General features: G+C 37.0%; 1 protein-coding gene across 1 annotated transcript in view; it reads right to left on the bottom strand.

Moving 5' to 3' along the window:
- Positions 1-10,325: 10,325 nt before the first annotated feature.
- gpr139 (G protein-coupled receptor 139) overlaps positions 10,326-14,072 on the bottom strand; it is a 12,009-nt gene continuing 8,262 nt past the window's right edge. The window contains exon 2 of the mRNA XM_024271414.2: positions 10,326-12,034. Within this exon, the coding sequence (XP_024127182.1) occupies positions 11,049-12,034 (986 nt within the window). The 3' untranslated portion in view covers positions 10,326-11,048. The remainder of the gene's footprint in view (positions 12,035-14,072) is intronic.

Raw genomic sequence — 14,072 nt, 5'->3', positions numbered from 1 at the left:
CACGCTTTGGTTTTCTGTGTCACCGCCAAGCACATTATTTTGACTTTCAAACACTTGTAAGCATTTTTTTAAAGAGTTGTTAAAATATATTTACAAATTGAGTTTAACAGTATTTTTTATTAGACTAACAGTGTTTTTTTTTCTTGGCAAGGACTGTGGGGTAAACATTGGCTGAATCAAATGAATCCAAAAGTTATTAATAATAACTTTTTTACTCTAAGGTTGAATGCTGTATTTGTGAGGAATGCTAACACAGACCTTTCACCAGAGGAGGTTGTTTTTTGACGTTTTTGCATTTATGCTGTAAGATAGAGGACGGCGGAAAACAGAATAGCCTGAAAATCACCAACTAAACTATAAAAATATCATTTTTGAAACGACACCTTGAATTTTTGCTGATTCCTTATGTATTTCTCCAAGAACTTCAGTGCAAGAACATTTGAAGTATTCTTATATTTGCACCAAAAAAAGCGGTTTTACTTTTTTGATGAAAGGAGAATATCTTTGAATCAATAATTCTGCTCAAGGATAAAATAGAATACTAGCTTTATCCCTAACAAAACAAACGGTTTTATTATTTTTGTAAAACTTCTGACTTAAGCATATCTTGCATAGATATTTACACTCTAAGAAAAGAACACTTTTCCAAAATTTTGGGTCACTTCAGCTCATGAAGGCCCTCTGAGAAACTTTCTAGCAAAAGCAAAGTAAACATAAAGTGGTAATACAAGTGTCTTAGATTCAGATAATTTATGGATGGACAAGAGCTCTTAAATTTAAACTCCCAGCTACATCAGAGCAGCTTTCTACCCTTGATCTCTGAGTTAGTGATGCCATCAATCATTCCGATCTCTACATATTTAAGCAGAAGCCAAACTGGTAAATGTTTTGTAATATTCCAAATTTCAAATAACTTTTTAACTTTAATTTGTGCCCTTAAACCAAATTTAAAAAATAAGAAAACTGGGAACCAATGCATCAATCCAAAGAACATTAGCACTTGTGTGTAGAGAAGAAGCTAATAATTATGGTGAATTATTGTGCAAAAGTGAAGTTTTAGCTGATATTTATTTTTTGCAGACACAACACATACAATATAGTTTTTTGGAAAGACGTGCATTTGTGCAGCAAAGAACAAAATGGGAGCATAAAGGTGCAACCAAAACAGGTTTGCACCATTTTTCCTGCAAAGGAAAAGAGCTGTTAACTTCCTTCTTAAAAAGTCTGTTTGAAAAGATAATAAAGAAAGTAAATCCAAGCTCGAGACAGATTTACTGTCAGTGTCTCTTAATAGATGCAGTCAGTTCATTGGATTTTTTAAAGGACTAGAAATCCAAGTTATTTGGACTTTTTCTGATATAAATCAGACGTTGACTCCTCTTCATTGCAGGGGAGATGACTCAGAAGAAAGTGAGAAAACAGACTCATTTAAAGAAGCACTGCTTTTTTTTTTTTTTACTGGTAAACATGATAACATGATAACATCAGCAAAGACTTGGAGTGCAGCAAAGACATAAATCACAATACAGCGATCCTGCAAATGAGTCAGCTCAGATGGAACTCCTGACTTGTAACTCGGGATGATTTACATGTCAGGCGTTGAAAATGAATGAGACAAAACTTCAAAAGAACATATGTCGTTGTCTTTCCATCAGAATTACACGACAATACATCAGCTGTAATTGTTTAAGAAAGGAAAGATCTGCGCTTGTGTTTCAGATCAGTGGCAACCTCTTTTGTGACAGGTTTCCCTGCTGTTGCTGCAGCAACACAACCCCAATTCTCCAATCCCTCTTTGCTTTTTCTCTTTCTAGAACCCCACCTGAGAGAAGCCTGAGCCTCATGTGGTCGAAGGCTGACAGGGCATTCATCAGATGAACCCATTTTATTTTTCACTGACATGAAAATGACAGTGTCCTCAGCTCCTGCTAATCCTGACGGATGTGGGTAGATTGAAAAAAGGCCAGGTTGCTGCTGAGAAAGACACTTTTATTCACTTTAAACTCCGTGCTGGAAGAAAGTAGAGTGTTTTAATTTGCATGATGTGCAGGTGTTAAAAATCTGTGTGAAAATGAGTTTGAGAAAGATTTGTTGGATGTTCCTGTGAACGCGCCCAGTCATCAGGTGATTCTTACCAGAACAAAGTCTCTTGAGTGCATTTCCTTGTCAAATAATGGTCTGCCTTTCTCACTTATTCTGACAGAGACAGAATAGCGACTGAGTCAGTCCACACTCTCACTAACGAAGTCTTTTGTCTGCATCTTTTCAGGGAACATCTCTGACAAATATTAACTCTCATAAACTTGAATCTCAAATAAAGTCTGAGCTCAATTGTTCACTCATTTGCATATTTCCATTTGTAAAAAAAACATTCTTTTGGTAAGAAAATGGTTTAATAGGTCAAGTTCTCCTGCTTCTATTTGAACAAAGCAACCTTCCAAGTACCAAAGTGTCCTAATTAGTCCGACTAAATGATAGATTAACTGTGATAGCTTAAGGCTAATGTACAGAACCACCCGTATTCAACCTTTGTAACATGCACAAAAGTATTTGCTCACCCTTTTTAATGATCAGAATGAGGTGTCCTATAATCACTTGGCCACAGGGATATAAAATCAAGCACTCAGACTGTTTTACTGCACTGTCAATCTCTACAGAGCTGACTCCTTTGTGATATTTTTCTTATTTTCAAAGAGACAATAATAAAAACATGTCAATTAATTTTATTTTTGTTTTGACTTCCCCCCTTTCGGGTTAATGCCCACAATAAGGCTTTAAACTCAGTCACAGAGACACAGAAACACAGCTAAAGGGGCTGTCATAGAAAGCCCCGCCCCAGAAGCTTCTGGTAACGGAGAATCTTTGAATGACCACATAAACCCAAACATGGAGACGTGATTATCAGTGTTTTATAGAACTCTTCATAATAAATACATTTAAGATTGACACATAAGAAATAGTTTCCAGTAAATATCTTTCCTTTTAATTTTTATATCTCTTATTTAATCTGAATTTTTCTTGAAAAAAATAAAGATTATTTATATCATCCCAGCCTATCTATAAGTTACTATAAGTTACACTTTTTTGTAAGTTTTGGGTTTTTTTGTGGTTATTTTGGTGCTCAGTGGTAAAGGCTTCCCTACTTTTAATATAACTTTAAATTTTTACCTAAATTATTCTACAAAGCCTCTCAAGCCTGAGCACAGCACCTGGCGGACAATGTGACTTTGTCAGCACATGAGCACTGATAACCTCATTGTAGCCCTATCTTAACCTGTATTGTTATTTAGTGTTGTTAATGTGAACTGCAACAGCTGCTTTAAACTGATTTGTTGAAGATTAATGTTCATCCAGGTGACATTTTCTTGAAGTCAAGCTCTATTTTTCCTCGGCTGTCATTCTCTGCCCTGATCTACCAGGAGCTGATGCTTTAAGTCACTAATGCTGAGATGCCATATCAAGAATGTTCCACCTTGTCTTAGATTAATGAACACTGACACAAAACTACATTCCAAAAAAGTCGAACTATTTTGACAAAATCGAAATCCTAAAAGTCAAATTCAGGAGATTTTCCGATGAAATGTCAGAGGCTTTTGTACTGAAATATTAAAAAACATATAAAGATTAGGCTAAAACTGTGAGATCACATGTTAATTCCTTGACATTAGCACTCCAGAATCAAAAATGTAAAATAATCCTCAGGTGGGAATCCCGCTTGCATTCAGGTGCTTCACAGTACTTGAGGTAACATTACCTATATGTTGTAATGCACATTCTAGACACCTCTGTGTTGTTGCCTCTCTGACGTTTTCTCCCCAGCATGCAAGCTGAAAATTCGCATAATACTGGCAAAACTACCTCGCTTAGGTCCAATGCATCATAACAAAGATGTGCATTATCGATATATGTAGCTCGGCTTTTGTGTAAAATAAAAAGAAAGGCTGTTATGTTCTGTTCCATAACTTGGTTGTCATGGTGAAAAAAGGAGCTGGTTCCTCTCTATATAACACTTTGGACTGACGACTCAGTAGAAATATGATATGCTGTGATAAACACTGGTTTTGTGCCAGAGAACAAGATGGCCTTTGCAAAACTGAGCGGAATTCTTTACAGCAGGAAGCATAAAGCGTGATTTTCAGAGGCTGCACTCTTGAAGAGCGAGCATCGTAGTGGTGCCACGAGGGTCATTTGTATCCAAAAGATCATTTTAATGTGGCAAATAAGTGCAACAAGTGAGCACTTCAAAGTACAGTCAACTCCTACGTCTTGGGGAACTGATTTATGAGGGTGAGGGCAACGGCAGCTTGTTAAACATTGGATTTAATTTGATCCCCACACTCTCCAGCTGAGCCCAAACTCAAAAAGGCCTCCGAAGTTGCATCTGTGGTCTCTGAAGTCCCCAGCCCGCAACAGAGCAAACTGAATTCACACACATTTGACTTATTAATGCCTTTTCTGCCTCAGCCTGCAAAGGTTTCAGGGATAGAGACGTGTTATTGGACAGGAGGATTGCATTGGGCTGCTGCAAATTCACACTTTTTAGGTTCATAAGATGATGGTTACATAAGTTTAACTTGCGCCTGCTGGGTTTTAATAAAAAAGTGTCAGTTCTTTTGTTTAAATCACATTTCTCAAAAGTAATTTAACCAGATATGCTGGAGATCTGATACATTATTTTAAATTATAATAATAATAAAAAAACAGTAAAAAATTATAATTTCGGTTTAAAGCCTCATTCTGAAAAAGACTTCCCAGTGGTCTTTTAGCTGTAATTATGCTGTTTTTGTCCCTCTTCATTGTCTTGTAAATTGATTAGTTGGATTGTCGGATCAAACTAACTTGGATGTAATTTGATTGGATGTTGTGCTGCCGGATGAGCACTCGCACTCACAAGCACACACAGAGACAGAGAGACAGCAGCATACACTTAGTCAGCGTACTTTTTAATCTATGGATTTTAGGGAAAATAGCAAGTCTTTTCGAGTCCGACGGCTAAAGTCCGAGTCAAGTCACAAGTTATGGATGTAAAAGTATGAGTCTAGTCACGAGTGACAGAATTTGAAGTTCAAGTCAAGTCAAAAATTGTCCAATTCCTGACTCGAGTCCAAGTCATGTGACTCAAGTCCCTAAATGCAATGCATAAGGCCCTAACATAGAATTGTTCACTGTTAACTTCATCTATGTTGTTGGCAACCCTTCTCTCTATATATCTCGCACTCTCACTCACTCATATACACACAGGAGAGTGTTCTTGCAAAGTAATACAGTTCTGTGTAAATAATATTATTCTGTTTTACTTGATAGGACTTGATACATTCATAGGACTCGTAACTCAACTTGAGACTTGTTGGTCTCAACTTGAGACTCGACTGCTTTTGACTCGGAACTTGACTCGGACTTGAGGGCAAAGACTTGAGACTTAGGCCCATTCCAAATTCTTCCCTTCTCCCTTCCCCTCCATTTGAAGGGGCATTTTTACTGCAAGTGTGTCCAGAATATTTTTCTTTAAATTCGACGGATTTAAGCCCTCTGCCGCGAGGGTAAACCTGTCCTGTCAAGTTTACATTTAAATGTAAGTAATGACTTTTTGTTGTAGCATGACCTTTTTAAAGTTATAAAACCGCTGTTATGTATGTTTCAGCGCTGCAGCTCCATGCTAAAGCTAGCCGACTTGGGATTATTGGTGACATCATCAAACAAAAGTGACATCCAAATTATGAGCCACTATTTTTTCATAACTCTCCATATAGATGGCCAAATGAAGGGGAAGGCAGAAGGGAAGAATTTGGATTAGTTCTTACTTGAGACTTGTAAAAGAATGACTTGATCCTGCCTCCGGTTTCCAGCGGTCTTTTAGTTATAATTTTGTAGTTTTTAAGCAAAAAAATGTAAAATCTGCTGTTTTCTAGGACATAATTTCTGCAGAGCTACAGTAGTTAAGAAATTTGTCTCTGAGTTGTGGGTGGTATCATTGGTGCAGAGTAAGTCCACACCCACATCCCATTATCCATCTGTTAACACGCTCTCCCGCTAGCTTACGGCCCCTGAGATTCTAGGACTGACATAGATCTATCAGAATGGAGCAGAGCAGGGAGCTTGTGGGTTGCTGTTGCAGTTTCTATGTCACAATTCCAAGGTTTTTCAACAGCATTTTTTTCAGTCTGCTCCTGATTCACAACAATTTGAATAAAAATACTCAGAAATGCAAATATAAGCTTAATTTCATTAAAAAAATGTCCTCCATCATGAGAAAAATGCTACAAGAACATCTTTAATGTTTAAAGTACAACGAATACTGTTATCTATAGTGTTTATTGTAGCACTAAAAAGATGTTTAAATTTTGTCTGTAAACAAAAGATACTCATCTCCATATCATTTCTTCATCTTTAGACAAATTCTTCTTTATTTAGTTATTCAAAAATAATAGCCAATACTGTTTTTTCCCATTTTTTTCACAGCACAAAAATACATACCCTTTATAAAGTCAATACATTCATAAGGAGGAAACATTAATGAAGCAAGGCTGTGATAGCTTGTGTACAATAATTTAAAAAACAGAGTTTTCAACACTGACATGGAGAAAGCTAAAAGATCGCTCGATTAAGTCAGTTTGTAGAAAATCACAGTCTAAAAAAAAACTGCCAAGAGAAATGCAATAACTTAAATAATTTGTACATTCTTGAATACATTGTTACAATACTGTGCTGCATGTGTTTATACTCGTCATGATTGATTATAAAGACAAATTTGGTTAAACACATTACAGGTTCTGTGGCACAAACACTGGTTAAAGCTGCTGCCTAATATAAACTTGACTTGCACACATGCACACTAACGGTTGTGCAAACACACTCAAATATGCACACACACACACACTGTGGAGCTATTAGAGAGAGACAGAGAGGAAAAAGGGCAGAGGAGGATGCATACAAGAGAGAATACAATTTTCCTGTCTGATTGATCAATGTGCGGTTATCTTTTTAATATCAGACCAAAGAAAAAATATAGTTCCCGGCGTTCCTACATAATAGAGAATATTTCTTGGCAACGACTGCTCTCACACAATCTCTCACGTGCGAGAGGAAGGGACACTTGATTGCGATGATTATGAGGTTCGTCCTTGGTGAAAAAAAACCCTAAAGGAGCTCCACAGAACAAACTTCATGGCAACATTGATTTGATACAAGCTCCACCGGTTGAAGCAGGAACTATTTTTTGCAATTATTTTCTGCTAATGATCCAGCCTGCTGTGGTCATTAACCAATATTGATTAGAATTAAAGCACATACTTTAGACATTCAGTCAAATGTAACATTCAGCCGAGCGCAGCCTTGATGAAACAGCCGGGTAAAGACCTCACTGAGTGATTATTGGTTATTGACCCTTCAGCCATTCATCTCCATTATAATAGGCAACTGTGTGCATCAATTTTCAGATGACGAAAACACGATAGGATCCTCGGTGTGCCCCTAGCATGAAAGACTTCAAGGTTATCCATTAAGGAGCAATAAGGACCATTGAAAAAGTGAAGCTTGAGCAAATGTTTTAGCAAAGAGAACTAAAAGCAATGGGAACACAGATGGCATTCATCTCTTCTTTGTCCACATTGAAATTAAGTAAAAATCAGTTTTTTCTTTTCTGTTGAACAAAGAGTGAATATCTGGTGAGCAGCCAAGAGTGGGAGGTTAAAGTCATAAAATTACTCTGGCTAAAGTAATATTTGAAAGATGACAGTACGGTAAGCTACTTGTATGAATTTAGAGAAGTGCTACCTTCTCTTTGAATGACAGCTGGGAAAGGCTCCAGCCCACTGACAAACCTAATCAGATAAAACACATAGAACATTTTATTCAGATTGAAAATCAATGTCACTTTTCTGTTTACATTTTATTATTTTTGGCATTCCATATCAGTCGTTGCTTACAAGCTCAAGAAATCTACAGATAATTTTTGACTGAAAATTGCAATAATTCAAATTAAGTCACGTAACACTAATTTGTAACCCTTGTGCTATCCTCGGCATCTTTACATTAAAAGTGGGTTCATCTGGACCCCACCAAAAAACGGGCTGAATTTATTTTTCAATGATTTTTTTTAATCTTCACTGATGTCCATGGAGACACTAAATCCTGTCCACCTTTGTCCACATTTGTCATGGGAGGGATCGCACATCAATATAAGGGTAAGGTCATAACCGGGGCTGGACCCCATAAGAGGGCACAAGGGATAACCCATGTTAGTATGGACATTTTTTTGGATATAAACTTTCCAGTGCAAAAATACAGTAAGATTCTTGTAAATCTGCTCAATGGTATTTGGTAATTTTTACAGATACAACTAGACAAAAAGGAGGGAAGTATGGTGGCCCTGAAGGGCAAATCACAACAACAAATCACTCAAAAAAACAAGCAAAAAAAAAAAAAAAAGAATTGTAGTAATAAAAACAAAATTCCAGAAACTGAAACACAGAAACCAGAAAAAAAAAATAATCTCAATTTTTAGAAAAAAATTTTTTTTCCTTTTTTTCTTCAATTTCTTTAAAAACTTGATGTCTCTTTAGGCTCTCTGTAACTATGGGACACACTGAAAAAAATAACTAATGAGATTTACTTAAGAAAATCTTCGTAACAATTTGCACTAATAATTCTTGATTAAATTTTACTGCATTTATGAATATAAAAGCTACCAACAACAATCTAGTAAAATTTACTTACGTCCACAAGTAAGGTTATTATCAAATCGTAAGTAAATAGAGCAAACATAAATTTATCTAATAAAATTTACATAATTTTAATGAATGCTCCAAAAGTGATTACAACAATTTGAAAAGAAGATCTTACAAATAAGCAATCAAAATTTTTTGATTACTTATAAAACTAAAAACTTCTTTACTAGAAAAATCTATGTATTTGCATAATCTTTGAATTATTATGTAAATATTATGAGGATTAATTATGTATATATTACTGATGCAAAAAGTTTGTTTTTTCAGTGCACTTGCTGACATTTAAGTTTTGATATTTTAGTTTACTCAAATGTGTTGTTAATGTCTGCACACTAAAAAAAGTTTATGATTAGTACGAAACATTTCCAGTGTCGCTTCACGGCAAAACATTTTTGGTTAAAATAATGGATAAGCGTCATTATCCAATCAGCGATGTCCCATTATACCTTTTCCAGTTTCTTCTTTTGCCTCTTTTTATAACATTTCAATTTCTGGAAATGACTTTTTGCTTTCCAAATTGTTGTTCTTTTTACTAAATAATGCAGAAAATGTGTTTTTTTGTAATTTGTTTCACTTTTTAATTGTTTTTAGTTTTTAAAATGACTTGTTGGTGTGATTTGCACTTCATGGCCACTGTAAAGGAGTGTCTTTGCAACAAGTCTCTATTAAAGTGCCAGGTTAAATGATTAGAAGTAGATTTCTTAAATAAAATATTGATTCATCAATAACAGATTGCTGGCTTCTTTTCAGACTTTCAGGCCCCCTTTTAAGTTTAAATGATCCATTTATCAGTTCCTTCAAAAACACAGTTATATAAATTATTAGGGCTGCGACAAAATGCAATTAAGAAAAAAAAGGTCTTTAGCTGAATATATTAATTGAAAGCTTAAAAACTAAGACTGCATTGTTTTTTCCTGATAGGACTAAAGAAAAGCACAACAAAAATTTGTTGAACATCAAACTTGGAGTTAGCAGATAGATGTGTCGGTTATAATAAATAATTTTGGCTTTTATCAAAATCAAAGCTTCTTATTAAAAAAGAAAAAAGAAAAGAACTTGGCAGATCTGTCTTATCTGAAAGTATTTGCTAAAATCTGCCCTCTGGCATCGATCCATTCTCACCGGATATGTGAGCCTCGCTGTTCCCCCACAGGGTTTGCAACATGAAAGTGTATTTATCTCAGTTCGCTCTTTCTTTGGGGCATAAAGAGCAGGTTATGTGTGGGCCTACGTGTGCTCACATGTACCATTTGCTACTGACTTGATGTATGTGAACGTAGCGAAAAGTTCCAGGACACCAGAGGCAGAACAAGCAGACTGAATTCCCTGCTGCTGCAGCGTAATGAGGAATAAAACTTTATATATGCAAAGAAGGAAAGTGATTCTGTCCTCTCCGTCTCTCTGTTTTTCTCACTCTTTTTCACACTACATAACATTCATCAGGATAATGGCTAACAGTAAGTCATGAAGTACCATTAATAGTTAATAGAGGACTATCTACAGTAGCAGAAATTTCCTCATTCTAATAATGGATATACAGTTACTAAATGTATGACTCTATAGAGCTACGGCAACTCCAAGTCATATTTTTTGTCTTGCTTTTTTTTCTTTTTTGCAAAGCTACAATAACAGTCAGTTCTAATATGTATAAATACTTGACCGAGAATTCAAAGCGGCGTTGTCCTCGCCTTGCAACAGTCTGTTTTGATGTGGGATGACTTGGCCCTTCGTGGTGAGCACCAGCTTGTGGAGGGACTTCACTGCACACAGGAAGTGAAGCGTTTCAGTTTAAAAATGCTCCATTTAACATACTCCTCTGCATGTTAACATGGAAACTGTTATCTGCTGCTTGAGACTGTTGGATGTAGACATACTGTTTGTAGCTTTGACTTTCAGGTTGTGTGTATCGTGGTCAGACTGAAGCTCTGCTCTCTGGAAATGTCTCCAGTCTGACTGTTCAAACTCTTCATCACTGGTGTGCAACAGGAGGCATTTGTAAATATCAAGGTTCCCTGTGGTTTTGCAATGTTAGCTCAAAAAGATGGGTTCTTTTTTGACTACCCTATGGCACATGCTTTCTTTTTTTCTGTATGGAGAAATGAAATGTCCTCTGTGAATTCAACATCCTCCATTGCTGTCATGCATCTGCTAATTTATCTTCCGCCTTGCTAGCCAAAGCTAGTTGAATTGTCACCGTAACTTTCTAGCCCTGGTGACATTTTCAAGACTCGATGACTCCCGTGTGGATTCAGCTCGTTGCCACGGAGACAAAGCCTGACCGGGCTCTCTAAACTTTCAGGTTGAGGCCGTCTGCTTGGATATTCAAGACGAGATGCAGATGGGCTTCCCATTTTTGTCGTACTGGTACACCAACATCTTGATGCAGTGAGAGTTGGCCGGCGAAATCCAGGGACTGCTCGTGATGGAGAAGTTGTGGCTGGCATAAAATGGCTTTGGTTGTTTGCGGCAGTGTATCAGGGCTCGCAGGACGTTCGCCGCCATGCTTCGGAAACGCTTGCTGATGAAGCAGTACAGGAAGAAGTTGACGCCGGTGTTGAGTAGTGCCAGCATGTTGGCCATATCAGTGAGGACATGAAGGAGACGGCCGGCACTTTGAGAGACGGGGGGAGGGGAATAGAAATGGTAAAGGATCATGAGGGTGCGGGGAGCCCACAGCACAGCAAAGATGGAGGTTATGGCGAGGAGGATGGCAGTGGTTTTGCCAGTGGAGTACCCACGCAGTCGGAAGCAGCTGCGCCGCCTGCGCAGCTTCCTGACTATGCCAGCATTGAGGGAGAAGAAGACGGTGCAGGGGATAAGGTAGACTGTTGCACAATGAGCCCACACCAGGATGTGCTGGGCCACTGTTTTTCTGCTGCTCTCTCCTCCTCCTTCGTTATCACTGCCAACCGTAGTCAGGCTGTGCCACAGCTCAGGCCACCAATAATAAGGAGCCGCAGAGATCAAACACCCAACGTACACAGCAAATATGACCTTGCGTGTTCGCGCTGGGTAGGAGACAGTGTTGTAGCGAAGCGGGTGGCAAACAGCGATGTAGCGATCAATGGTTAGCGGTACGGTGATCCAGATGGAGGTGTGGATGGAAGAGAATTCCAGAACTTGCACTGCGTTGTTTAGGAATGGCGGCAGCGGGGTTGCTAAAATAAAATCCTCCAATATGAAATCGACAAAGACGATGAGAAGCAGAACGAGAATGTCGGCGGCGGCCAGAGCCAGGAGATAGTTGTAGGAGGACTTCTGACGACGCAGCACCAGCTGGGACAGGATTACCACAGTCAGGATGTTAGCTAGAAGAGAGAAAGACAAACTTTAGTGAAACAAAGTAGATGGATGGAGGAAGAAGATCAAAGTCCCACTCTGATCATCTTTTGATCTATTGCAAAAGCGTCCCTATGCTGTTTTCAGCCAATATATACAAAAACTGTCATTTTCTAGGACATAGTTTCTGCAGAGCATCAGTAGTTTGTTGGAAATTCCCATCTGGTTTGTGGGTGGGACTGTTGGTTTGTAAGCCTGCCCCCTCATCCTGTTATCCATATGTTTCCGTGCCCTCCCACTAGCTTATAGCCCCTCGCAAATCCAACATAACATTCCTGGTGCAAAAAAAATGGTGAGAAGTATTGAGCAATACAGTTTTGATCCAGATGCCAGCTCAGATGAGAAAAACCAAGATGTACATGGATCTTGTCGTCTAGTAGTAGTATAGGTTCTATGTCACACCTTTTTCCAAGGAAGTGTTTTCATCTGCTCCTGATTCACAACAATTTAAATAAAGATCTACTCAGAAATACATTTTTAAGCATATTTTTTTTCAGAAAAAGGCCACAAGACGAAATGAAAAACGCCCAAAACACAATTTTCATGAGAGTGGGTCTTTAATAACCAGGAAAGACAAAGTGCAGTGAGATTAGAAAGCAAATAAGCCAATGTGAGAAGAGAGACGAGGACATTAAGTGTCAGTTTGTTGGGAATTGAAACGATCAAAAACATAATAAGACAGAAAGAAAGGTAGAAGCAAACATAAAATAGGCTGTTTACAAGATAAATTGTGGGAGTATTAATTAAATCTCGACACAGTGGAAGCACGCACAATTAAACAGGCTCCAAAGTATGCAAAGTCTATCAACTCAAGCAGGCCTAAAAGCATACAAAAGTAAGAAATAAAAACAGGCTCATTGTTGATTTCTCACAATTTTCCTTTTAAATTGCTTCACTTGACGTATGCTGTCCAGACAGTCCATTGCTAGTAAAACCTGCCATTTTTCTTTGGAAAAATCCTTTTTCAGATGTTCTGACAAAAAGAAAAAAATCTGCAGCATTGCAGTAAGGCAGCAGCAAATTTAGCAATTTAGACACACAAGAACAGCCCATCTTATCTGTGTGAGTGTCTGCACTACAAAAGCCTGTCATTATTCTTACAAACCCCCCAATAAGCCCAATGAGGCAAATTGAATTTGTGATATTGGGCTATATAAATAAAATTGAATTGAATTGAATTGAAAAAGTTCTATTTTATTCAATTTTTGTTTTTCAATACACTTTACATAAAAAAAAACTGAAACAAAATGGTACAAAAAGCATATTTAACTAATAAGCTAAACTGAAAAAGTGCCTGGGGCAGCAGATTCTTCATGTTTGGATTTAATTTTCTCTTCTTAAAAACATAAAAAATATGATGAAAGTCAACTGTCTCCTGCTTTAGTTCATTGCAGCATAAAATATATTCATAATTTTCTCATCATGTGTGAACCAATAAGCTATGAGTGGACATTTAGCATAAATATAAAACAATTTACTTAAGTTAATATCTGCTAGAAATGCTTAATATTTGAGATTATAGATTAAGACATACAAAATGATTTTGAATTAACTAATAAAAACTAATTTTATGATACTTATAATGATACTCATAATGCACAATGCTGGTTGAAAGTCTTTCACCGTTCAGTTCAGGTATAGTATTTTGATATCTATATTTAATTTTAACTCAAACACAATAAGAAGTGTCTTACTTTTGACCGCTAGTACTGGATAAGATACATTTAGCATCATTGAATTTAATCAGTCATACTTTTGGAACCTTATTGGCTAAAGCACATTCATTCTATGTTTTTTTCTTATACTAAAAAATATTTTGTTGTGGAAATATAGACAATATTGACTGTTCCATATAAGAACAAATATCTAAATTTACACAAAGAAAAACACCATATTTTTTTTAATGTGTAAAAGCAACTTGTATATGAGATACAGTTGCAGTGCTAAGCGTTGTGATCATTATATAAAATTAAATTTACTATTTTATTACCATGAAAGATGTATTAA

The sequence above is a fragment of the Oryzias melastigma genome, linkage group LG8, assembly GCF_002922805.2.
Source record: "Oryzias melastigma strain HK-1 linkage group LG8, ASM292280v2, whole genome shotgun sequence".
NCBI lineage: Eukaryota > Metazoa > Chordata > Actinopteri > Beloniformes > Adrianichthyidae > Oryzias > Oryzias melastigma.
The sequence above is the reverse complement of the archived record's forward strand: the minus strand, read 5'-3'. Positions and strand labels throughout refer to the sequence as shown.